Genomic DNA, 26,822 nt, shown 5'->3' with positions numbered 1-26,822 from the left:
CCAATCAGTGTGGTCAGTGGCCAGGGGTGATGGGATTTGTAGTCCAACAACATCTGGAGGGCAGTAGTTTGGGGAAGGCTGGTGTAAACCATAATCTTGGATTTTCAGGCAACAACAAGCCAGCTTTAAAGGAAGCAAATGTTGCCAATGTAATTGTCTTGCATACGCAGGATGGGAGAGCACACAAGCCTAAGACTTCTTGCAGCTCCTGGATACCATGTTAAACCATGGTCTAGCATGGCATGGATCAGTTCCTCCTTCATGGTGTGCAGTACTGTCAACTTGTCAGAACCGTTATTCTGAAGGGGAAAAAATGCTGAGCCACTGATTACTAGGAAAGATTTTGGAGTATCTAGAGAAGGGCCTTGCCTCACTCCCACCCCCCTCCCTTAATAAGTGACAAGAATCCTTCTTGGAACTAGCCAACACCAGGGCTATATGTTTTTTGTGTGGTGGCGTTTAACAAAACAAACCTTACTATTTTAAAAGTGGGCAGAAGGCCACATTAATTTTCCAACCACTTGGATGAAGACCAGTCACTTGCTGCTACTTCAGGTTTCTAGTTTGATATTGCATGTCAGGGTGCTGGGGGAGAGGGATGTAGCTCCCCAAGCTTCTGTGTTTTACCTGTTCCAGGTGGATCACGTGGCACATAGAAATATTAGTAGTGGCCAGTTGGGTGGGGTATTGATAAGTAAAAGACTTTTGCTGGGTAACAGGTGCAGGAAGAGGTTTCTCATGCCAGTGGGTGTCTTATGGCATCACTTGGCATGGGATCCATTAGGTCTGCACCTGCACAGTCTTTAGCCCATGATACCCCCTGGTAAGGGCGTACGGTCATCCTCCTACGTGGGTCACCGCTTATAAAAGAAATCCTGAAATAGCGCTAGATGTTCTCACTGTATCTCGAACCATTTTTTTTTTTTTAGAACCAATAGGTCCTTTGGAAATGTATATGGATAGATGGATAGTGTCACCCTTTGACATTCACTACTGTTTTCTGTAGCTTTTTTTTTTTAAGAACACTATAGCAGCAGCACTTGCATGGTAGGATCCATGGAATATTAAGAATCTGCCAAAAAGAAAAACCCCAAACAACTTGATTTTGTTTTCATTTTAATAAGGAACTTTGAGAAAGCTCAGAATAGGAGGTCTGGATTCAGCCTATCTGTTCAAAGTTTTCATTATTCCATAGTGAATTCTGTTTCACAAAGAAAACCATGTTTTGAAAGCTTTCAATTTTGGCAAGTGTACAGCGAATGAGTGTGGTTGAATCCAAAGTGGGTCTCTATTTCTGCTGATCTCTGCATAGCCATTAGTGTAATAAAATGCGGATCCCGAAATGTGTTCTCATTTTACGTGTGACTTGCCCTATAACAAGAGCACTATATCCCTAGGTATGCTGAGCTTTAATTCTCCCCTTCTGTAGAAGGAATGTGACATTTAAACCCCGAATGCCTTAAATTGTCATTAAATATGCAGTACTCTGGAACCACAGTGGAGGCTGCCAGAACTCAGAAAACCTTCTTACACCTACTGAGAATATTAAACCTTGGGCTATATGAGCACCCAAAACAGGCAGGAGATGCAGAACTTAGGTATCACCTTAAAGGAGTATAGATTTATAATACAGCTAATTTATTGCTGGGCAGGGAGTGTCTTGTTCAACTCTGTGAATTGAAATATAAATTGTGTTGATTCGAGCTATGCACACGCTGCTTCTTAACAACTTCCAGAACGACAGCCATGTTAGTCTACTTGTAGCAAAAACTACCAAGACTCCTGTAGCAATTTTTAAAAATGCTTAACAATTAATTATGGCATAAGCTTTTGTAGATTAGGGTCTGCTTCAGACTAAACCTGGTTCCTCTCTGGAAGTTGTTGTCCAGATGGAAGGCACCGTTTATCAGTATGGAGCAGAAATCTATCAATCTCATTTAGCTGATGAAGTGGACTCCAGTCCATGAAAGCTGGTAGCATAATAAATCAGTCTTTTAAGGTGCTACAAATCTCTTTTTTGTTGTTGTCGTTGCTTCTAAATGGAATTTTAGTTCTGAAACATGAAAGTGGTTTCTCGTGATACCTATAAATTATAAGCTTGCATTCTTGTCATGGTGATGAACTGGCTAGCAGATTAATTATTGTGTCCATCCACTTGTGTAATGGAAGATCCACTTCACAGTGGGGCATTGCTTTTCACTGTTCACCTCTTCATCTCCCCCTGTGCCCCCCAAAATCTGCTCCAGAAGGTTGAGAGAGCCTCTAGAGCTTATTATAGGGGCACTGGGGGAGTTGCAGGAGAAAGAGAGGCAGTAGGCATGCTGCCTAAGAGGAAAATTTAAAGTGAAACAACTTCCCTCCAGTTCAATCCACACCCAAAGTCAAGGTTGCACACTTTATGGCTTGGTATGCCCAGTGCAGCCTGGCAAGATATACATTGTGGTCACCAAGGGTTCAAGGTTTTTTCTTCTTGTGTTGAATTGGAAAGCAGAGTTTCAGCGATGCACATGGCAGATAATACACAGCTAGATTGCAAGCTATCTTGCAGTGGAGCACCTATTGTTGTGACCTCTTGCTAAGCTTTCTTCTCTGTGCCTCTGATGCAGAGAGAAGAGGCATGTTTGGTCACCAGCATGTTTTCTTCTGTTTGCTGGCTGGAGTTGATGGGAGCTGGTATCCCACAAAAAGTGGAGAGTACCACATTTCTTAGTGCATCACTGCTTACTCAGACCGCAAAATAGTTAGTGGAACAAGGAATCATCTGTGTTGCCTACTTTTTCTTACGTTTGCGTCATTTAGTTGGAGCGGTAAGCCCAAACTATGGCTTACCGGGTCAGAGTTTGTCTGAGCAAGTTCTAAAAAACCAGGGCTTGTTCTTTAATGCTTTCCTCACTAACCATGAGCTATAGCCAAGAACAATAAACCTAGCTGTCTGCTTCTGTCCATTTAGACGGGAAGGGTCCTTTCCAGTTTGAGTCTTTCAAAGCTAACTCTGGTATCTACAGATTATGGCTTAAAGGTCTGGGTTTGCAAGTTAGGAAGAGATGCTTTCTGGGTGGGTGGGGGGAGAGCAGGGATGGGACAGGCCTGAACTGTACCCTTTCAATAATTTTTTTAAATGTATGTTGCACTTGGCTTGATCAGTACTTGCACCCACCAACCTTTGCTGCCTGTCGGATAGTGACACTTTTGTGTCACTTCATGATGGACTCCTTGAATGTACTGCAGTTGGGTGAAGTGGTATTAATCTTCCCAATGGTGTTGGAAAATAAAATGGTACATATGGGGGGGGGTGATGCATCAGATGAGTCCAGATTATTTTTAAAGATGAAATGTGGTTGGATGAAGCTGTGGTAGAAATGGTTTCAGAGAAGTCTCGGTCACTTAAGTCTTTGTTTTTAGGAGCTTTGGAAAAAAAGAAAGCAGACTACATCCTATAAAACCATATGCAAGGTACCTGTGGCATGTCTGGAGTTAGAGCAGCGTCCTGTTGATTTGAAATAGCCCCACGCTGGCAGAGAATGACTTCTGGATAGCATGCATGTTGGCCCTGGCAGTTATTATTAACTCTTATTTCTTTACATTGCTATCTTCTAACGGACAATGCTGCAGACCTCTTGGGAGAGGGTGAGTAATGCTTGATTTCTAACCCCAGTTCCTCCAAATTGTTAATGCACAATTAGCCTAGTCCTGCCTTTTCACTCTTTTTTTTGCAATGTAGTGTTAGTTTGTTTCCCCCTTCTCTCTTTCTCTCTCTCCTGCTCACTATTTCCATTTGATCTTCATATATGGACTTGTAGATGGTCTGGCTGGGCTTACCGGTGTTAGTTCTGAGCCACAGATTTCAGATCCGTTTGCAACAGAGCCCACCCCAGCTGCTGCTGCTGCTGCTGCTGCTACTACTACTGAAATAGCACCTGCTTCTGCTACATCTACAGCTGCCGCTGCTCCTACCTCTGCTGAAGTGGATCTCTTTGGAGGTTAGTTTCATCACTGAGGTTTTTTCTCCCCCTCCCTCCCTCCCTCCCTCCCTCCCTCCCTCCCTCCCTCCCCTCTCTCTAAAAAAAAACCAAGAAAAAAGGATGAGAAAACATTGTTGAAACCCACTGATTTTCATAGATTCGCTACAGAACTGACAAAATGTAATACTTACACCTGGAAGCTTCAGGATAGCCCAATTTGCGTGTTAAGTTTTCCAAAGGCAAGGTTGCTTTTGGGACTGATCACCATGGAAACTTGAAGTGGGCCCAAGGGATGGCAAACACACAATATTAAGTTGCTTATATCACTCTCTCTGCAAAAAGCCATGGGAGGTAGGAAGGCCAGGCCAAAGAGGAGTGGGATTCAACCCTTTTCTCTATGCTGTGGTCCTGACAAAAATCACCCCACCTCTGAAGCTGCCAGTGCTATGGGAGGAAAGCTCCAATAGTAAGCAGCATGTAGCTGCTGTGAATAATGCTTGGGGAAAGAAGGGGAAGTGATAACACTGAAACTAGTTACTATTAAGCTTATTGTGGAGATTGCACAAGCTTTCCATGTTTGGGACTCTACCACAGACCCGCTGTTGACACAGCAGCAGCTGCTTCTACTAGTGCTGTAAATCCTACGGATTGTACCCTAGTCTTGACACAGGATAAGTTTCATGCTAAAATGTTTGCACTGCAGGAAGAGGTATCATTGGTTTATTCCTCTTGGGCAACATCCCAAAGGCTGATGGAGAGAGAGGGAGGCTCAGCCATTCTCTTACCTCGTTTTGCTATTCTGCTAATCTATACAGTATTTCAAAGTAGGTCTAGGCGATATCTGGTTTTCAACCCTGAGATATATCACCAGCCAAACATTGTGATATATCGATATATCACAATATTTGAAATAAGGATGGAACTATGTAGAGATGAACAGTCGAAGGTTTGTTTTAAAGCAAGCTTTTCAGAAGAAGTACACACACACACACACACACACACAGCATTGTGCAAAAAGAACAAATGGCTGATTAGGAGGTTGCTCGGGTGAGCAAGACATGATCCATACAGCAGCTAGGAAATTGTGTTCCATTTTCAGAGTCTAGGTTCAATATTTTGATGTGGCTTTAATATAAAGCTTCTTAATTATTTTGTCAAATCAGAACTTTTGAAAATTGAAATGTTCTCAGTTAATTATTGGACAACTGCCATACAGTTTGCTGTAATGTGTTAAATGGAGAATACACAACTTCAGGGCAATGAGAACTTGGCAGATTCCATTTCCTGTTGCTCTTCTATTTTCTTCTTCTTTTGCTCTTCAGTAGTGTGAAATCAGCTTTAGCTTGGTTCTGTTGCAGTTCAGACGCATGTCAACATGAGCTTTTTAGAATAGCTGGCATCAGTAACTTTTTGTGTGTGTGAAGATGTATATTTTTAACATGAAAATGCCATGCCTAAGTTAACTGCATGTAAAGCTTTTGTGTTTGGACAAATTGTAACTTAAAACATTTTCTTCCTTTTTAGGAGTTGCATGGTACAGTATTCAGATTTAGGGATGCTAGTTTGCAATTCATAACCCTCCTCTCTTTAATGTCCCCACAGCCATGGTTTCTTCAGTTCCCCCTCTTCTACCCTAGTCACTTCACCTACCCATCCATTCACAGATGATGGATTAGGCTGGATACTTGCATTGCCATAGAGCAGTCTACAGTGGATAATAGTACCATGAAGGGGAAGGTGGGAAGGAGCTGCTTTCTTCTTCACCACTATACTTAGGAAGTATCAAATCCAAAACCAGATGGGCAATGGAAGCCTTTGATGCTTGGTTTGTGTCAAGACTTTAAATTAAATTTAAAACAATTTGAAATGGGACTTGTCCTCTGTAATTCATTCTGCATGGCGGCAGCAGTGGCGTTGCTTACAAAGGCTATCCAGATGGCACTGTGGAATTAGCAGTTGGGGAGGAAATGGTACCACTGTCAGTTGCTCTGTTGCAATCATCAAATGATCCAGATCATGTAGACAGAAGCCTTCACACATACAGTTATATGCATGGAGGCTCCTTTCTTGCAGACACATTTATGTGCAGGTGCCAGGGACTTGGGCTAGTCAGTATGTGGGCAGAGCCAATTGGCACACCCACTCCCCACTCCTGTGATTTATAGAATGCATTAGCGTATCTGCCTGCATACAGCTACTAAGTTCCCCATACAGTTGTACCTTGGATCCCGAATGCCCTGGAACTTGGACTTTTTGGCTCCCAAATGCCGCAAACCTGGAAGTGATTGTTCCGGTTTGCAAATGTTCTTTTGGAACCTAAGCGCCCAGCGCAGCTTCCAATTGGGTGCAGAAGCTTCCTGCAGCCAACCAGAAGCCGCGGTTTGGTTTTCGAACGTTTTAGAAGTCAAACAGGCTTCCGGAACGGATTCCATTCGACTTCCAAGGTATGACTGTATTAGATTAATCCTGATAATGGAAAACAGTCTGAGCTAGAAAATCCCACACTACTGCTGGATTATGACTCTAGAAATTTTTAGAGTAATTTCCATTATTGCACAAAGGCACTATTAGATACCCATGGTGTGTGGATGATAGTGTGGAAGAAAAGGGTGTCAAACTGCTTAGGACAGTATAACCAAAAATTGTAATTACTGTATATAATTCTAAGAAGATGATATATACTCAGTGTAAGATTATGATTATTATTTTTCTAGTAATTCACCTCCTTAGGGAGTAGGCTGTATATGTTGGAATATCAGTGTGATTCAAGTCACATTGCAAGAGCTATTTAGAGCAAATGAACACCACTATTCCATTCCTATTGCCATAAAATCAGGAATTGTTGCAGTTTATAGTACATATAGTTGAAGACTGCTGGCACAGTTTGGTTCCTAAATCTTAAGAAATGCCCAAGATTTAGAATTACTGTTCAGTTATGTATGAGAGAGCTTGACAGAATAGGACAACGTCAATGTCTTAATTACAATTTTTTAATCCTAATTGTATACAGTCCATTATTTTGGTTCTTTTTTTAAAAAAAATTATTTTGGTTGTTACATGAGCATGCTATTCAGAACCCTTATACAATGAATATCTTGTCGCTATTCGCTATCCTGCATATCTTGCCTGTGACCCGCAGGCTGTCTCTGCATCCTCACCTACTACAAGTTGATTGAGCAAACAAAACTACCTGCTGGTATCTGCAACAAAAAGCAACAACCCAAAAAACTCCGGTGGGGCCCTCCCCACCAACAGGCTTGCCTTTCCAGTTTGTATAAGGGAATCTTTTCTATGCCATTTTTAACCTGGTTCTTTTTTTTCTTTCTATATTTTCTTCTTCTTTTAATCCTTCTTTAATTTCTGTTCCTAAAACTGCATTCAAGATGCCTTTGCAGCTTCTCCTGGTGAAGCCCCTGCAGCAGCTGAAGGGGCGGCAGCACCAGCTACCCCAACCCCTGTAGCAGCAGCTCTTGATGCATGCTCAGGAAATGGTGGGTTCCATCTCATTAGCTAGTCCGTCATTGTCGTGTTTGCCGTACTGTTGAAATAAACTACATGGCAGTATGTTTGTTTGTCTCTATCTTTCTTTCTCTCTCTCTCTCTCCCCCACCACCCCATGACTTCCTTTAATCTTTTCTCCAACAGCTTGGGAGGTAGTTCTGATCTATCAAGCAGCCCCCCCCCCATCTGTAGACCCCAGAGCATGTGTAGAGAAAATGTGGTTAATTTTTTTCTTTTCCAGTGAAGTTCCCCCACCCCCTTTTTAACTGAAACATCCTAACAATGCTGAACGTTAAAGGTCAGTCAGTGGGTTGCTTCCTGTGGTTGCTTCCATAACATTATAACAGAGTTACTATAACTTTAGAAGCTTTTTAAAAAAACCTTATTTTTTAGGGGTGGGGGTGGGGAAAGCTGTGTTTATTTACCCCTTGATGGTAAAGATGGTGGAGGTTTAGCTAATGATCTCTTGTGTTTTGTGTGTATGCATAATATACTATATATATCTCTCTCTTTCTGTGTGTGGTTTTAATCCACACTCTGTGTGGTTTCTCCCCATCTCCCTCCCTACTGATCCCATGTATATATTCTGCCCTTTCCTTTTACAAGACCCCTTTGCCCCATCTGAAGGCAGTGCAGAGGCTGCTCCAGAGCTGGACCTCTTTGCTATGAAGCCCACCGAGACCAGCGTTCCTGTAGTTACCCCTACAACTAGTGCAGCCGCTTCAGTTCCCGCAACTACTCCTACTCCAGCTGCTGCCGTGGCCCCTCCAACCCCTGCTACTACTGCTACTACTACGGCCACTGCCACTACCACTACTGCTACCACGTCTGCTACTACCACTACCACCACCACCACCACCTCCTCCGCTCCTACTCCTGCTCTAGATATCTTTGGTGGTAATTTGTTTTTAACTCTTTTTTGTTAATTAAAAAAGAATGTTTCTGGGGGAATTGATCCTGGATGTACAGCATATGCAAACAATCTTTTGCACGTATACTGTTTGTGACAATTGGAAAGAAAGAAACAAACAAAAATTCCATGCCGAAGCTGAAAAAACTGCCAAGTCTTGTCTCCCAGAAATGAGTTAAAGACATGTGTGTTCTTGATCTTAGATTTGTTTGAGTCTGCACCCGCTGATGCCTCTGCAGCACCTAAGCCAGACGCTACTCCTAGCATAGACCTGTTTGGTACAGGTAAAGAATAGTACTATCCTTTCCCTTAAAAACCCAAACTCCTCCTTCTCTTAATTGCTTTTCTATTTTGACCAGTATTTTGTGTGAAGCATCTCTCTCTGTTTCCAATCTTCATTTGTTTTCTACTTGATTTTTCTTTGTCTTCTGCAAGATGCTTTTTCTTCTCCACCAACTGGAGCTTCTCCTGTGCCTGAGAGTTCTCTAACTGCTGATCTCTTATCTGGTGAGTGTGCTTGTTGCTTTCTCTCACGTGACTTATCACGACGCTTCCCTTCCCAAGTATGTTTAAATACAACTCAGTTTGAGCTGCTGAAGAGTCAGTGGTTATTTTCTTCATCGATACAAAGCTGATCTCTCCTCTGTATGCATTTTCGTTGAAGTTTGAAGCAACTTGTGGAACAACATTTCCCAGAGTATTTGGGAAATTATTTCCAGGAAGTCCCATTGGGTTTGAATCTTACCACCTGCTATGTGTGGCAAGGACAATAAAGGTTGCAAGGTAGTCTGGAAAACAAAGAAGTGGCAATGTTAAGCAGACTCTGTAGAGACCTGGAACTCAATAGAACTTCTGATTTAGTGGCCATGCTTAAGATCATATTGCAGATGTGTCATGACAATGACAAGTAGTAGTGGTAGCATGACTTGGTAGATACAGGGAATTTGGAGGGAAGGACTTGAATATGAAAATTTCTCTCTGTGGTAAAAAGTACTTTTTGGGTCAGTTGATTTCATAGATGAGCCATTATCACAAGATGTCAGCGGAGTGATAAAATATTTTTAAAATCCTTATGGGTATCAAGGAAAAATAATGTATGATAACGTTTGTATGTATAGAAGATGAATAGAAACGGTCACGGAACTCTCTGTGTGTGTTAAAATAGTTGCACTGCTTGCAAAATGCTTATTTAAAGTACTATAGTGGAAAGAACTAAATTTTGGATACTGCATGAGAAATGTAAAGGGAACATGTGTGCTGATATCTCAGAAGTCAATGTTTACTGTGTTTTCATGGATCCAATGTAGTTGGATCTCATCACTCCTGATTTGCTTGTACTAAATATATCATGCTTACTGCAGTGGACGCATTTGCAGCACCATCGTCCCTGCCCACTGCCTCCCCAGCTAAAGTGGAGTCTTCAGGTGTGATTGACCTGTTTGGTGGTGGGTATTGTTCCTTCTCACCATTAGAGAACTTCACATTTCATTTCAGTTCCATCTCATTTTTCTTCACTAAGTTCCTTAACAGTTTTGTTGGTTATAGTTTTGATGTTGTTACTGAATATGCATTTAAACTGTTTGCTATAAAATAAACCATTAGCCTTTTTATTTATTCCATCCACTCTCCTGATTTTCAGCAACATTTCATGCATGGAATTGCTTTCTTGCTTAAATAACTTGAATTATTACATTCTTCACCTACAGTGTGTATAAATAGAGTGCTTTGCAGTGATGCTTTTATATTGCTTGTGTGGTTTCTATTTCCAGCTGCCTAATATCTTTAAGTAACTAGTAAGGAATGGAGTTCAGAAACTTTTGTTGATGTATTTTCAAATGGGAGAGCTTTGTGCGTTGATCCCACTTCTGTGGAATTTGATACAGAAGGGCAAAATTGTGGAAGCTTATCAAATTTTACAAATTTGAGAATCTGAATTTGACTGTACCTTAATTACAGTATGCTTTTTCCATTGAATGCCTGTGAAATCTTTCCCTCTAAAATATTTGCATACATGTGTTTATTTTCTGTACAATCAGGCTTTCAGTCACTTTGCCAATGATGGCAGGGAGGGAGGTGTTTTTTTTTGCAGAAAGCTGAGCTTCCATTTAGACAGAAATGGTGGACCTATGGCCCTCCAGCTGTTATTGGACCAGACTCCCACCATCCTTGACTACTAACAATGTTGGCTGGGGCTGATGAGAGCTGGAGTCCAGCAACATCTGGAATGCCACATGTTTCTCCTTCCTTCAGCTAGACTGTACCTAAGTGATTTGCTTCAGATCAGCGAATGCAAACTAGTAATTCAGTAGGGTGGTATAGGATAGCTTTATTTTGCTTTCTTCTAGAAGAGCTGTGATCAAAACTTGCTAATATGCTTGGTGGTGGTTTTGCTGCAGCCATTAAAAATGTCACTTGTCTTGTTTTGGTAGGTCCAGGGTTGTGTGCTTTGCCCCAAACTTGTATATTAACCTACTCATTGTTTAAACCCTCTTGCCTTTTATTGCTTTCTCATGGAAATACCTATAGATGCTTTTGGAAGTAGTGCTCCTGAACCCCAGCCTGCAACCCAAGCTGCTTCTAGCTCCTCTGCTTCTGCCGACCTATTGGCTGGTAATGAAAAACAATTATGTGCTATTCTTAACATCATGGTGGTAATTTTTGAAAAGCTGTCTTTCTTGGCATAAACCAATATTTCTTTACTTGAGCACAGATATTGGGTGATCGCTTACAGAAGCAGCAAGCTTCACTCCACTTGCTGCATTAGAAAACATGACTCTGAGTCCAGGGGGTGGGGAACATTAGGCCTCTGCAGCGCTAAATTCCTTCAGGGTAAGGGAAGTGGTTGAGGACCACCTGCCCAAGTGGGTGGAGTCAAAACACACACCACATCTGTCTGTCATGTTCTCTCTCACACACACAGATGCCGAAACATCTTAGCTTGCCTTTTTTAGCATGCAGAGAAAAGAGGAAGTCATTTTTTTTTCAGTGCTAAAAGCTTAGCTGTGACTCATTAGAATTTCACAGGGAAGTAGGAAGTAATGTGATGTGAGAAACCTGATGTGGAGGCCTAGTGAGCCACTTTAAATCTACAGGCCAGAGCTTCCCCACCGCTGTTCTAAGCCAATAGAATTGTGTTGTTGCTAGTTCTGTTTAGCCACCCCTCAATGGACCCGATATACATTCTCCTTGAGGGCTTTTGCACAGCCAGAAAGTACCCTTGAACTCTGATAGCACCTGTTGCTTCCCTGGATGAAGGATAGAGAGGGGTATGTTTAATGTGTATAGAAACTAGCCTACTGTACAAAGGTAAAATTTGCAACCATTGCTCTGCCCACCACTAGCAGGTCTCCCCTGGAAGGCTGCCCAGAGGATAATGTAGCCCTTGGTATGAAGGTGGTTTTCCACCCCTGCTTTGGGTTCTAGTTCTTGAAGGCTTTTTTTGGCTTTATCAGACCCTTAGTAGTAATAAGACTGACTTAAGCCTTCTTAGCTGTATTATTTTGCCTTGCAGCCCAAAGGAAGCACATTACTGCTTCAGCCCTCTTCTCTTGCCTACTGCCAATTGTTTATTTTGCTCAAGTTAATGCAATGAGTGAAAACGAGGTTTATAATTGAAATGTGTGTGTGATTTGTCCTCCAAATATACTCTCCAGCTTAGATAATTGCTAATTAATTCATAAAAAAATTCCTTCAGTAGCACCTTAAAGACCAACTAAGTTTTTATTTTGGTATGAGCTTTCGTGTGCATGCACACTTCTTCAGATACAGTGAAATAGATCTATTTCACTGTATCTGAAGAAGTGTGCATGCACACGAAAGCTCATACCAAAATAAAAACTTAGTTGGTCTTTAAGGTGCTACTGAAGGAATTTTTTTATTTTACTTCGACCCAGACCAACACGGCTACCTACCTGTAATTAATTCATGACTGCTGTGGAGATGACGGTGTTTACATTTTTACTTATGAATTTCTCAGAACTAATGCACTAGATAGGCAGTAAAAGGAGTAGCAAAATCTTGAGGCATGCTCTCTGATTCAGAAAATGTACCTTGATAGGACAGTACACAAATATGTCAAAAGAGCAGTATAGCCATGTGTACCACAATGTGTCTGATGAGATCATATGTCTTTCACTATATTATTCCTAGCTTGGGACAGTTGCAGGCTGTAAACAGTGTATAAAGCTGGTGTATATATTTCACAAGTGATTATATAATTATTAGAGTTTCTTTTCCCCCTCTAATGAAGAATCATAGCAAATGGTCAAAAGTAACTTTTGAGTTGTTGGCAGCAAGTATGCAAGCTCTTACATCAAGCCTTATCTCAGTTCTAAATTGATCATGCAGCAATGATACCTTCCCTTCTGTAGAATGGGAAGAATAACTGTACATATCTTTATAGAGTACTGTTCAGGCTGATGCAGACATAACCTGTAACCATAGTTAACAGTGTGGGTCACAGGATTGTATGCTACCTTCTCTTCCAGCCTACGGATTTCCTCTGTCCCACTTCAAATTGTTCCAGTCACTGCCAACTCAGGTTTTCAATATGTACTTAAAAAAGGTAAACCCAGTTTACAGCAAAGCAGCATACAACTCCACGAAGAAAAAATAAAACAGAGCATAGCTGCATTAAGTACTGAAGGGAAGGAAATGATACAGCAAGCCCCTTTGATCACTAATAGTTTGATCAGGACAAGAGGTGTTTTTTGTTTTTGGTTTTTAAGTAATAAGTACTACCAGAAAGTGTTCTGAGCGGATGGATGTACAACAGTCCCCAGTTGTTCCACTATGTAAAGCAAGAAATAGTACCATGTATCCAAAAATTTGCTTTGCCCCATAAGAGTATTCAAATCTGTGTGTGCTGGCTAGCTTTTAGTAGTTATCTAATTACTTTCTCATGTCTCCCTCTTTCATTTTTCCAAAGGTTTTGGGGGTTCTTTTATTGCTCCTTCTCCTTCACCTTCCCCTGTTACTCCAGCTCAGGCTAATATACTACAGCCCAATTTCGAAGCTGCTTTTGGAGCATCACCCTCACCTTCTCCTGGCAGCAGTTCCTTTGATCCCTCAGGTGAGTTGGAGTGTTGTTTTGTTTTTGTGAATTTCCAGAACAAAATGCTGGTTTCATTTATGAGATAAGATGCTGTTACAACTCTACCTGATGTGCAAAAGGGCATTCAGAGGGAGCTCCTTGGAGGCTTTAAAATTTTCGTGCCTTGTGTTTCTTTGTCCAGTTGTCTTTCATAGGGTTTAAACACAGATCAAACCAAAGTCCTCTCTTTGCATGTGCTCTATATGCATGTTTGTTTAAAGGAAACTCCTGAAATCAGATACTTTGTACTGTTTATTCAGTATATGGATGTGTGGTCTTGCTATTTTTGCTGAGCCTTTTCCAAGCGTGCATGGCACCAAAATATTAGATATAATGGACTTCCAGGGTGTTCTTCCCTTGACATAAAGCTTAACCTTTCATCACTGCTCTGTCGTTTTCTGTTTGTATCTCTTTCATTCTATACTTTCATGCTGGGGCCTTGCTACAAATTTGCAATTTGGGTGAGTTCTGCAACAGAATAAATAAAAACAAAATATGTTAATATTGCTTTGCTTTATTTGATCGCTTGTCGGAGCATAGTGCAACTCAGCTTACTAACATTGGCATGCACATCTGATGTGAATAGGTGTACTCACCATGTAATGTCGGTCTGGCTTAGAAATTGCTACCTAATTAGGTATAATGGGATGAGATCCTCTGGGTTGTGGTATATTTTTCCAAATGTAATATTTGAGCTGGAAAAGTTACGCCAATCCATGACAATATTATATTCTTTCTGATACCTTCTAAAGCAAAACTTTTAAAGGGAAAAAATATAACCCACTATCCTAGCTTGTAGGTGTCAGAAATGAAATACTTTTGTGGTGTGGAAAACTTACTATGCAGTTAGTTTTCCAATGGACGTCACAATAGCCTTATTAATACTTCTGTCCCAGGAATTCTTACTACAAGTTATCTTCTCTGGCTTTCTTACCCTTGCTTAATGTTGAGCAGGTTTTATGTTTTCCAATTTTCTTTGCACCCACAACTATCCATTCTTCCTGACACATTTAATGTGTACTGTTACAAGAACTACCTAGACAATCCCAAGGAGAATTGGCCAGATGTTTGCCATAAAGTATGCTGAGATAGAAATTGGAGGACAAAAATACTTGTTATAGAGAAAATTCAAGGAGATACTCTGAAACTTCCCATGTTTGCCTGCCAGAAGCAATAAAACCATTGCCATATGGTGTCCCTAATTTCTAAAAGATAAATGTGGGGTAGTTCAGATGTTTTTGAAGGGAGAGAGATTTAAAAAAATTGGCTATAAGGAATTAAACTTGGGGATATCATAGTTATTGAATGTAGTTTATGAAAAGACTCTCTGGTGGCAATTCCTTCCACATCTGCAATTCTGCAGCAATCACAATTCATTTCAGTAGTTACCTAACTCCATGCTTTCTTTCCTGGTCTTAGAAAGCTAATTGGCAAGTGGACTGTGATACCTTGAATTCATATACAAATAGCGGCATACTGTCTAGTTCAATTGTTCTTCCCACCACAGGGGAAAATGAAGGGCTGGAGTGTGCAAGCCTGAGACATACTCGTAACCTCTCCCAAGGACTATCCTGGGGGGGAACAGTGTCCAGACAGACCCCCTGTTTGACATTTCAGAATGTAACAAAGACCCCATAGAAGATTCTTGTAGTATAATAATATGTGGTCTCATCTTGATTTTTTTTTAAAAAAACAACAACCCATAACTTCATTTCTCTTTCCATCTGAATTCATGGTAATGGTATTGGAAGCTAAACAGTGTTGAAATGCAGGGTATGCTACATCTTAAGAGGTTTCCAAGGTAAAATACTAGTCATTATTTGGATCTCTTCAGAGTATTCATTAGAATACATTATATACAGGATTAGTGTAAGCTTCAGTGTGTTAGCCAGATAGCTTGCATGCATGCCTTCCATTGGCATTACATTAACATTAAATCTATGTGATGGTGGTACTACGATCTGTAGTGATTGTATGTGTTACGAAGTTCATGGTTTGACCATTTTAGATGTCAGTTGCCTTGACCCATGTTAACCCAGGCCGTGCTTTACAAAAGATTGGCGCCCTAAACCTACTGCTCTTTTTTAATCTACAGTGTTTGATGGCTTAGGTGACCTCCTTATGCCAACTATGATGCCATCTGGTCAACCGCTCTCTGCTTCAGGAATAGCCGCCTCTTCTACTTCAGCTGGAACCAAAGGCATTGGAAGTGATCTTGATTCCTCTCTTGCGAACTTAGTAGGGAGTAAGTTTGGGAAACTGCAGTGCTTGGAAGTGGGTTTCGCTTTGGTTTTTTCGGTGACCCATAGTGTATCGTACTAATCAGTTGAACATGATTTACAGTCAGTGTGCCTCTGTTCTGTATCTCTTCAATAGCTATTGCAGAAGAATGTGTTTCTTCCCCTATAAGGAAGACAAAGTGATTAGGTTTTCATTTTCTGTGTGACAGGAAATTCCTGTTCCCATCCTGAACTTGTGACACTGAAGCATATACAACACTTTTTTATATTGCTGAGTTGGCTCAATTGTACAACAAGTTAAGCAAATCACTTGAAGACTTTTTTTGAAAATTAGATAGTAAATTGAAGAATAATAGTTCAAATAAAATTACTCGCATTCCTAAAAGTAGCGTTTAAAGTGAGAAGTAGAAAATTAAATTTGTGGTTATATGGATGGCCAGTAAATGCTACCTAAAATAAGCATTGATTTCTGGCTTTGCCTTATGCTTCAGAGATTAACACTCAGATGACAGTAATAAAGGCCATGTGTTTGCATGAAGATGCCCAGAACAGATAGGATTATGAAATTGCATCTCAGTGTTGCATCTGAGCTTGAATACAGTAGTATATATTGTGTGTCATTTTTATTTGTCACTTTTTTATAGCTGAATAAATGCTGCTTAAGTCTGTTGGCCCTTACTGATCCAATGAGCTCAACATTGCATTCATTAGTCAGTGGTTTCATTAAGTCAAGAATGGAGAACCTGTGGCCTTCCAAATGTTGTTGGATCCCCTTTCCAATCATTCCTGACCATTAGTCATGATAACTGGAAATATTGGGAGTCCAACACTATCTAGAGGAGGGTTTCTCAAACGTGGGTCTCCACCTGTATTTGTACTACAAACTAGGAGGACCGGTGGTCAAGGATGATGGAAATTGTGGTCCAAACCTTGATCTAGACTCTAGTGGGTCACTGGTTCCTCAGAACTGCTGCTAGATGGCAGCTAAGCTTGTTGAACCAATTCTCCAACTCATAAAGCTGTCTTATACCATGTTCCTATGTATAAAATGATCAGGCATATTTTGGTCATTGTAAGAACTGTTGAAATAGATGTTGATATATTTATATGCAAGTTGGGCAAAACTGAAGTTTTCAAATTACCTTTCCATCTTTGCAGATCTTGGAATTTCTGGTACAACAACAAAGAAGTAAGTAGCTAGTAAAATCAAAATTTCAGACATGAATATACTGTACTTTTTACTGACTGACTTTGCATTTGCGGTGCTTCTATTTATTAGTAGTATTTTTAATTAAACTTCTGCTTCTGCTTCCCTATAAACAGTCTTTAAGTGGTTATGTATTCTTTCAAATCCATTCTTTGGAAAGGTGACAAAAATAGAATGGTCTTGTCAGTAAAAACCTGGTCTCTTAGGACAGAATGGAGTGCTAGTACTTCTCTCCACAGTTTCATAAGTGAAAGCTTTATGAATTGCTGTATTTTCCTTTGCATACTGAAGATTAAGGAACATTGTACAGGCATACCTCAGAGATGTTGTGGGTTTGGTTCCAGACCACCACAATCAAGCTAATATTGTAATACACTGAGTCACACACAAAAAAATTGTTTCCCAGTGGCATGCAAAAGTTATGTTTGCACTACACTGTAGTCTATTAAGCCAAGTCCCCAAGGGTGCAGGGGTGGGAGGGGGAAAACCTGACTCCAGCTCCAGTGGCGGAGGAAGAGGAGTGCAGGGGGGAGCACCGCCCCCAGCAGCGCGATCCCGGTGGGGTGCCATCACGGCTCCCCCCACCCGTGCTGGGCGCCATGCCCCCAGGACCTGCGCCAGCCCCCCCCCCGCCGCCTGCTCTCCTCCCCCCCCCAGGTGCTGGAGCATGAAGCTCTGCCACTGTCCATCGCTATGCCAGCTGCACTCCCATGGCCAGAAGAGCAGCAGCGGTGGCAGGAGGCTTCCTTCCACTGGAAGGCTGCCTACAGCTGCATCCGTCTCCTTTTAAGGAATAAAGTGCAATAAAGTGCAAAGTGAAGCACAATCAAATGAGGTATACCTGTATTTCACTTTGTAATCTAAAAGCCAGTCATAGTGCGAATCTAAACATTGCTTTTGTTCCAGCCCAAAATATTGCACTGTTTCCAATTCTGTCCCTTAGCTGGTTGGTTGATTAGCATTCAAAATCATTGTCTGTTTTAGGGGAGATCTTCAGTGGAATGCAGGAGAGAGGAAGTTGACAGGAGGAGCCAATTGGCAACCCAAAGTAGCACCTGCGACATGGTCAACTGGCGTTCCTCCAAGTGGCCCAATGGTATGTAGTGTTGTTGATACTCATTATTTTTAGTGAAATGCATATGAATTGATCAACTGTTTCAATAGACTCTGCCACAAGCAAGAGCTTTGTCACCCTAGAAAACCATTATTATGGGCTGGATTGTCTGAAGTCGGTTTACACTAATGTTAGAAAGTTTAGGAAATGTATATCCCATCCTACTATTGTTTAAATTATGTAGTTATCTTATCATTTGTTCCAGGAGCATAACACTTCCTTGGTGTTTGAATGAAAGCATGTTTTCAATTTATGCCTCCTGTACCGTTAGTATAAACTCTTTCGTTCACCTTACTTCAGAAAATAATCCAGAGTGCTAACAAACCAAGGGAAGCTAGAATATTTGTTAAAATCACTGTTGTAATACTGTTGTTGGTTGTTGTGAAACAATCCACCACCTTGGGACAGCAGTCTGAAATATAAAAGCTGTCAAAATAAACAAGAAAATATTCAGCCAATATTCTAAAACAGTAAAGAGACAGGGCCTGGCAAATCTCAATTTATTGCATGGGGTAGGCACCACTCCATAGAAACCTTTGCCTCTAGTTGCTGCCCACTGCCTGCCCAGCATCACAGGGCTGCATAATCTGAAACAGAGTGTCCAGTGATGATCTGGAGAAGAACATATGGAAGAAGCCATTTGTTGTGGTCCCCTGCCCCCGTCATTTAAGGCTATAAAGCACCTTGAATTGAGCCAGGAAATGAACTGGCAGCCAGTGCAGTAAAAACAAGATAAGCATGGTGTGATCAAAATGCCTAGCTAAAGTATCCTAGTGCCACATTTTGCACCTCTTGCCATCACATGGCGACATTATGGCCAGTTCAAGACCCAGCACGTTTCAGAGTTCTAGATTGTGGCAGTTTAGTGGAAAGGGATTGCACACAAGGCAGGAACCAGGGCTGAAGTCACTGTGTTCGGATCTGGTTATGAGGCTGTCTGCTTGAGAGACAAATGAATAATGTAGAGATATTGAATATTTTCAAAGGTAGCTCAGAATAAACCCAGAACTTTGTAACATTCGAGAAACTAAATTGATGACTGTATGTAAGGGTGTTTTTTTTTAATTGTACAGTTGAACCTCTGTTTACGTAACCCTCTGGTTACGTAAACTTCGGGATGCGCGTGTGGCAAACCCGAAGTATTTTACCAGATTTTGCCGTGGTCTGCACATGCACAGAAGTAGTCCTCAGGTTGCGGAAACCTCAGGATCTGACCGGACCTCCGGAACGAATCCTGTCCGCAACCGGAGGTACCACTGTATAACTGTAAACCCTTGAGACTTACGTGAAAGGTGAGTTAACAAGGAAGAGGAGGATAATTGCTTTTAATACAATTAATCTGTTCTCTGTTGGTTTAACTTTGGCAGGATGTGGAAATGGCAGAATGGGCTTCTGTAACGAGTGTTGAACAGTGACTTAATGTTGGAAGTGAGTGTGTGCGTGTGTTCATATCTGTATATAATCTGTAATCAGTGTCTGGTGTTTGTTATTCTGGTTTCTAGACAGGATCTGGAGCTCCAGCAGGTGCTGCCCCTCCTACATCAGGTGCCCCCCCTGCACAGCCTACATCAGGATTTGGGATGGTGAGTGACATTTAATAATAGAGATTGTACTTGATCAGTCATTTTCTTTTTTAAAAAAAAAAACGATGACAGGAAGGCTTGCCACCACCTGCCACTTAACCTTTGCTTCCTCTTTAAGTTGGTTATGCCCAAGACTTGTATATTTTGCCCTTTAAAAGCATTCAGCAGGAGGAAAAACAGAAGTCAGCCCATATTAGGGTATACCGGTACAACCTACCTGAAGTGTGCATTGTTGTCGTAGGGATTTGATTTTTGTATAGTGGAACTCTGGCACACTCACTGGACTGTGCATACCTGAAAGGATGGAGGCTAGCACTACAGTATCTGTCTTGCCAAGATGTTGTCAGAGCCCCAGCCAGCTAAGACTCAAGCTTGCCTTGTTTGTACTGCATGCATCATTTGTTCTCTTAATACTTCCCAGCAACCTCCTGGATCAGGTGTCCCAATGATGCCACAGCAGCCAGTTATGTACGGACAGTCTATGATGAGGCCGCCATTTGGAGCAGCTGCAGCGGCTGGTGCACAAGTAAGGGCTAGCAATTTCTCTTTAGAAGGTCTTTTTTGGGGGGAGCAACTTAGCTTTTATGTCTCCTATTTTGTCCTGTGACCCTCTCTTGTATTTTCAGCAATTTACCTTTTAAACTCATTTGTGGGTTTTAAACATTTAGAGTTGTCCCTTGGAAGTCGAACGGAATCCTTTCCGGAAGTCCGTTCAACTTCCAAAACATTTGGAAACCAAAGCACGGTTTCTGTTTGGCTGTAGGAAGCTCCTGCAGCCAATCAGAAGCTGCGGAAGCCCCGTCGGACATTAAGCTTCCCAAAAAAGTTCAAAACTGGAGCACTCACTTTCCTGTTTAGATTGTTCGGGAGCCGGAACGTTCAACTCCCAAGGCGTTAGACAATCACGGTACGACTATATTCCAGTATATTTTGGCTTCCATGCAAAGCAGTTGCATTTCTGGCTGGGGGAACCTGGCCAGATGGGCGGGGTATAAATAATAAATTATTATTATTATCTGTAGTAATATAAAATGCTTGCATGCCCCTTTCCTTTAGCAGAGGAAAATGGGTTTATCGCACCCATTTTCTTTCATGGTTGTGGTTGCTGTCCTCAATACGAGCTACGGTAGGTAAATAAATCACCAAGCAATAAATAAATAAATAAATAGTAAAATGCATTAGTTTGTACTCAACATAATAAAACTGGAGAAGATAAAGTTCCTTTCTAAACAAAACAGCGTTCCGGGTCAGGGAGCTCCATGAAGCAGGTGCCATAATGGAAAAGGCCCTGCCATCCTCCTAGATTATACTTCTGTTACAAGGGAGAACTAAAGAGGGATCTCTGTTCAAACGGCCGGATTAAATGTAAACTACTGAAAACTTCTTCTGTTGGATATAAGCCACTATCTCCTCAGAAGTGTACCTGTTACAGTTTGTTCCATCTCTAGATATGCTTAACTTAAAATGTGACTAAAAATGTGTCTAAAATAAGTTACATCTGTGGGACTGGGTGTAACATTGGAATGGTTTTCATCTTCAGATGATCTATTGCATCTTAATTTTGCTCATACGTGAATCCTAATATTTATCTTACCATTGTCCTTATACTCTTCTCTTCTCTCTTTTTTGTGTGTGTTTGTTTCATGCTCTTCTTGACTGATGGGAAACCCGTTAAGCTCTCTCCAAGTCCTACACCTGTCACTCAGAGTCCCAAAAAACCACCATCAAAGGACCCATTAGCGGATCTTAACATCAAGGATTTCTTATGAACTGTTTAAGGTATAGCATTGCCGGACCTGTTTACTTACTTGAACTTTCTTTTCTGGCATTTGCTCAGGTGACTCAAGTCAAATAACTAATTTTTCTTAAGTTTGAAAGGTTTTAGCAGTGGCCGACTTTGGGGATTCCAAATATCAGTGGTTCCTTGTTCCCCCCCCCCAATGCCTCTCGCCTTCCGTCCCAAGTCATTGTTTATTTTAGATCTTACAATGATTTATGTGGAAATTATTTAGTTTGGCTGTGTATTTTTTTTGATGTTTTATTTATTGCTTATGACTACTTTTGTTATGTTGTAAATGTATTTTTTTCATGTTGCAAGCCGCCTTGAGCACGGTTTGAACTATGGAAAGGCGGCATACAAATAAAAATTATGTTTGTATCTTGGTAATGCCAGATCATGAAACTAATTAAAATGCTTGTTGCTTAGTTTTTTCTCTTTGCTCTCCCCCACCCCCACCCCCAACTTCCACAGCTGTAGTTTTCTGTCAGGATAACTGAAGATGCAAGCTTGGAATCTGCAAACAAGAATTTTGTTGCTCGGAGTTGTCCAAGTGAGCCACCACTACCAAACCCAGTGCTTACAGATTTCTCTCCTACTTCCAAAACGTGTAGCACAGCTGTGAAAGTGAACATTAGGAATGTGTACTATCTTAGTTGTTATCCCTCTTCTCTCTCTCTCTCTTTCTCAGTTTGTGTACTTGGGTTATTATTTATGTGTTTTACAACTTTAAACAATGGATGTATGTTTCTGATGCCTTCTTAGTGCTTTTCTGAACCTATCCAATAGGGGCAGATTATGCCGCTGTTGTGTGGTGAGCCATTTGGAGCGATGTGTCTGTGTTTCTGGAGGTCTCCGTGTAAATAACTTTGGCAAACCTTCTAATTCCCCCCCCCTTCGAAGTCCAGTTTCTCTTGTATATCTGTTATACAAAATAATAGTGTAATGATACCAATGTAGTAAGAAAACAACACTCTCAATCCTACAAACTCTTTTTGTGTGGAAAACGTCCCCGTCCCCACCAAATGCAGGATTCTGAATTTGTCGTGGAATATGTTTTATTTTTGTGGCACTGTACATGTTAAAGATAATTTTAAAAATTAATATAAAGGAGAGCTCCCATTTAATACATCTTCTTTCAAGTTCCTTTGCAAAGATTTTTTTCAAAAAAAATATTGAACATACCTTATCAAATATATTTTAAAATATTTAAGAGACTTTTGTTTTCCATTTTAAAACCAGCTTATTTATCAGCTCTTGTTTTAAATGCACTGAATATAAGTAAAGGGCAAGTTCCTTGCCATGTTGCTAAGAGGGGGGAAAAAATCCTAGCTGGGAAGACATTTTAAGGATTGTCAGATTAATTAGGTCACTCAGTGTATCTGTTGGCAAATCATGAATACTTTTTATTTTATTTTTTATTTAGCTTTTATGTACATCTGTTAGTTTGGTGCTTCTCTGTATAAGCCTTGGACTAGTAGTGTTTTTTCCATTCCGATACACCACTATGTAACTTCCGTACTGTCTGTGATTAGAGGTTGCACTAAATTGGAGAACTGCACCTTTACTGTAAACAGAGGAAAAAAATGTGTTCCTTTAAACGTTTTAGTTTGTTCTCTCATACTGTTTGTGCTGATGGCTTGGCTTAAGATTTTTGACTCCTTAATAAGGTCACTGTTGATCAGTGTTACAAGTGGCTTGGCAGCTCTTTGTAAAAGCATATTAGGTTGGAAAGATGTTCACCTAAGTCTTTCAAATTAACTATTTAATCAATATATGGTACCATTTTTAAAAAGTGGTTGTATCTGAACTTATTGTGGGGATAACATACACTGTAATGACAGAGAGTTAGAGAGAGAGAATTTCAAAGTGGGTTTTCTTTGTATTTTGATTTGAGAAAAACCAGTGCATGTGTACCCTCTGAGATGCAATAAAACACCTTGATCAAAGTAAATTAAAACATAAAAGTTGTGTCCTTTGATTGTTGCCCTGATTTCGCCATTTGGTGCTTCTCCCAGGGACACAATATCTGCTGACTACAGTTTGACATGCTTGTTCAGAGCAGGAGACATCTTGCTCTTTGAGTCTGCTGGCATTTTAAATTTTAAAGCTGAGAATTCTCCAGCCTACTAAAGCAGTCATGACTGGCAAGTACAACCATATGCGTTTTTTTTTTTTTTTTGCTCAGAAGTAAGTCTTGCTGTATTCAGTGAGGCTTACTCCCAGGAAAGTGAACCAGAAGAAGGTAACAAAGTGAGGAGAAGGGAGATATGAGCAATGCGTGAAAGAGAGTGTGTGATCTATGGATGTATGGGGTGTGTTTTGAGAGTGAGAAGGAGCAGCTATGGATTTGAGGGGCTGGGTCTGACCCAAATCTACTCTAGCTGGTGGATCACAAGGTTCTGGCACAAAAAAGTCCCATAAGCCCATTGCCCCCCCAAAACCCCTGCACTTTGGTCTATAATAGTACCAGAGAATAATTAAATTGCTTTTTCAAATCTAAAGCTAATCTCAGTGCTGACCCAAGACATTTTACTGCCTGAGTTCACATGGTAAGAAAAAAAATGCATCAAACTGTATTATTTGTCAAACAATAGGATCAATACAGATTGTGGTGAATGACCTGTGAAAACTAGCACTGGATATGAAGAAAGTGGTAATGTGAACATACCCATAGTGACCAGAATTATATATACGTATATATATACCTATATTATATATTATATATCAGTGCTCCCCAACCTTTTTATCACCGCGGACCAGTCAACGTTTGATAATTTTACTGTGGCCCGCTGAGGGGGGGGGGCGTTTATTGTTTATATTTTATTTAGATTGTTTTGATTTAATAATTTTAATTTAATTGTATTTAATGATCCTTAGGCGGCCCGGTACCAATTGATCCACGGACCGCTACCGGTCCGTGGCCCGGGGGTTGAAGACCACTGTTATATATTACATATATGTATATTATGCATAACTATTGTGCAGTTATACAATATGTTATGGAGGCATTATGAGATCGATTGTTTTTGATGCCTTGCCTATAGCAGCTGCATATTGAGTTAACACTTCTATTGCACTCTCCACCACAAGCCCAATATACCTTTCCTGATTAGTCTCACTGCTAGCTCAGACCTCCCCCCTTCCTCTTCTCTGTGTATATCTGTGTATAAAATTGGGGTGGGGGTGGGGTAGCTCCATGTGGATCACTGCTCATCTCTTAAAGTATGAACATGTCAAAAAGATATAGTCCCAATACAGGTCCTTGGATGAACCCCAATTCTCTCTTCTGTGTTAAGAAGTGTGCATTTATTCCTACTCCCTGCTTCCTGTTATTTAACTAGTTAGCAATCCATAAGAGGACTTCTATATTTATCCTATGACTTTTAAATTCACTCAGGAATCTTTAGTGAAGGACTTTGTCAAAAGTCCAGGTAAAGAGTGTCCACCAGTTCGATTTTATCCACATGCTTGTTGATACTCTTAAAGTTTAGTGAGACGGGCCAGGACTTTGCAGAAGAACATGTTGCTACTGCTTGATCGTTTTATCTTAGCAATTTTCACCAAAGCTTTCCTTGAACAATGCTTTTCATCAAAACAGACCTGTGATTGCCTGGATCCCTTTTTGAAAATCGGCTGCTTTCCATTCCTCTGGTGCAGAGGAGAATGTAGCATCAGAAGCCTCCATTCTGTTCAATCGAATGATCCAGTAATGGCCATCTCAGATCTCAGGCAGAATTTAATTTCCTGGTAAGTAGCTGATGCAGCAACTCATTTTCAAGCAGGAAATTTTCTATAAGGGTATAAATAATTTCACACATTCAAGTGAGAGATTGTGTGATTGTAGTAACTATTGGTCACCATAGTGTTGCAGATATTTCTGCCGCATAAAGCCAAGCCATAGACAGAAATGGGAGACTCAGTGAGCAAGGAGATTCCCAGGCCTGTGCTTAAGAATCCCAGAGTCCAGGCTGTACTGTAAACCGAGTTATTGGAGAAGAGGTGGGATCCGCAATCTCCAGAGTCAGTCTGAAAATTGTATTTTCAAGCTGGTGATTTGGGGGCAATTTTGGACTTGGTTTAATGCTGAAAATTAAACAGGTCTGTTCAGGAACAAATCCCCTTAATTTTGGTGAGCCTTGGTTTTTAAGTACAGACACCTATGATTGACACCTTAATCGCAATTTTTCTAAATAATTCTGCACTGCTGGGCTATGTAAAACTCAAAGGGAAAAGTTATTTGTGTACGTCTTGGGTGAAGGATATTGTGGAGTTCTTGGACATTTAATCCCCTTGGTCAAGTCTGGACATGTGTAGGTTGCATTATTGGGAATTACTGCAAAGTTTTGAGAGCTGACCTTCTTAGCATACTTCTATTTTAATCTTGAGATAAGTTTCCAAGATACAGCTGGAGTGGTGTTTCTAAAAGTCTGGCTCCCAACATGCTCTGAGGGGCTCCCCCGCTCCTGTCCCACTTTTCACCCAGTCAACAGAAAACCATTGTGGTTGTGATGCCCCTTTCAAACACTGGCTCCCTCCCTCTTCTCTTCTCTTTTCCTTCCCTGTATGGTACTCTGTTTAAATTGTGTGTGTATATGTATATTAACATTAAAAATGAAACATAAAATATAAACTTGCTGGCTGATCTGTTCTTGCGTTTTCTGCTGTGGGGTTGTTGTTGTTTAGTCGTTTAGTCGTGTCCGACTCTTCGTGACCCCATGGACCAGAGCACGCCAGGCACTCCTGTCTTCCACTGCCTCCCGCAGTTTGGTCAAACTGATGTTGGTAGCTTCGAGAACACTGTCCGACCATCTCGTCCTCTGTCATCCCCTTCTCCTAGTGCCCTCAATCTTTCCCAACATCAGGCTCTTTTCTAGGGAGTCTTCTCTTCTCACGAGGTGGCCAAAGTATTGGAGCCTCAGCTTCAGGATCTGTCCTTCCACTGAGCACTCAGGGCTGATTTCCTTAAGAATGGATAGGTTTGATCTTCTTGCAGTCCATGGGACTCTCAAGAGTCTCTTCCAGCACCATAATTCAAAAGCATCAATTCTTCGGCGATCAGCCTTCTTTATGGTCTGCTGTAGAGGACTTGAAAGTGGGGTTAATTTAAGTGGACAAGTCCTATTTCAAAATGTTTGAGAAGCAGTGAGCTCAGAACAGGCTTTTGGATCTAAGGCAGCCCTCTGCTGGGTATATAATAAAAAAATACTTAACACAGTTAAGGTTCCTGGTTCAATATTAATCCTGATTTGCTTGCACAAAGCTAATGGTTAGAAAAAGGGGTGTGTCAACGCAAGGGCCCTAGGCTGCTCTTTCCATGTGTGTGTGTTTGTGTGTCTTTGTGTACATGAGCGCTTTCCATTTATGCCTCCCAAACCGATGTTGGTGGTTTCCTAGTAGCTGGTGTTTGAGGGGATATATTTCTGTGGTGTGGTG

General features: G+C 41.0%; 1 protein-coding gene across 1 annotated transcript in view; it reads left to right on the top strand.

Moving 5' to 3' along the window:
* The window catches only part of SNAP91 (synaptosome associated protein 91), a 64,237-nt gene extending 40,880 nt beyond the window's left edge, over window positions 1-23,357 (top strand). Inside the window, exons 15-30 of the mRNA XM_088665941.1 lie at window positions 3,613-3,627; window positions 3,801-3,980; window positions 7,346-7,453; window positions 8,070-8,360; window positions 8,577-8,657; window positions 8,809-8,880; window positions 9,735-9,818; window positions 10,900-10,983; window positions 13,301-13,444; window positions 15,561-15,710; window positions 16,864-16,894; window positions 17,897-18,008; window positions 19,529-19,609; window positions 20,031-20,135; window positions 21,286-21,388; window positions 21,861-23,357. Of these exons, the coding sequence (XP_088522067.1) occupies window positions 3,613-3,627; window positions 3,801-3,980; window positions 7,346-7,453; window positions 8,070-8,360; window positions 8,577-8,657; window positions 8,809-8,880; window positions 9,735-9,818; window positions 10,900-10,983; window positions 13,301-13,444; window positions 15,561-15,710; window positions 16,864-16,894; window positions 17,897-18,008; window positions 19,529-19,609; window positions 20,031-20,135; window positions 21,286-21,378 (1,631 nt within the window). The 3' untranslated portion in view covers window positions 21,379-21,388; window positions 21,861-23,357. The remainder of the gene's footprint in view (window positions 1-3,612; window positions 3,628-3,800; window positions 3,981-7,345; window positions 7,454-8,069; window positions 8,361-8,576; window positions 8,658-8,808; window positions 8,881-9,734; window positions 9,819-10,899; window positions 10,984-13,300; window positions 13,445-15,560; window positions 15,711-16,863; window positions 16,895-17,896; window positions 18,009-19,528; window positions 19,610-20,030; window positions 20,136-21,285; window positions 21,389-21,860) is intronic.
* The last annotated feature ends 3,465 nt before the right edge of the window (window positions 23,358-26,822 follow it).

Source organism: Zootoca vivipara, chromosome 3 (genome assembly GCF_965207765.1).
Source record: "Zootoca vivipara chromosome 3, rZooViv2.hap1.1, whole genome shotgun sequence".
In the NCBI taxonomy this organism is placed as follows: domain Eukaryota; kingdom Metazoa; phylum Chordata; class Lepidosauria; order Squamata; family Lacertidae; genus Zootoca; species Zootoca vivipara.
The sequence above is the reverse complement of the archived record's forward strand: the minus strand, read 5'-3'. Positions and strand labels throughout refer to the sequence as shown.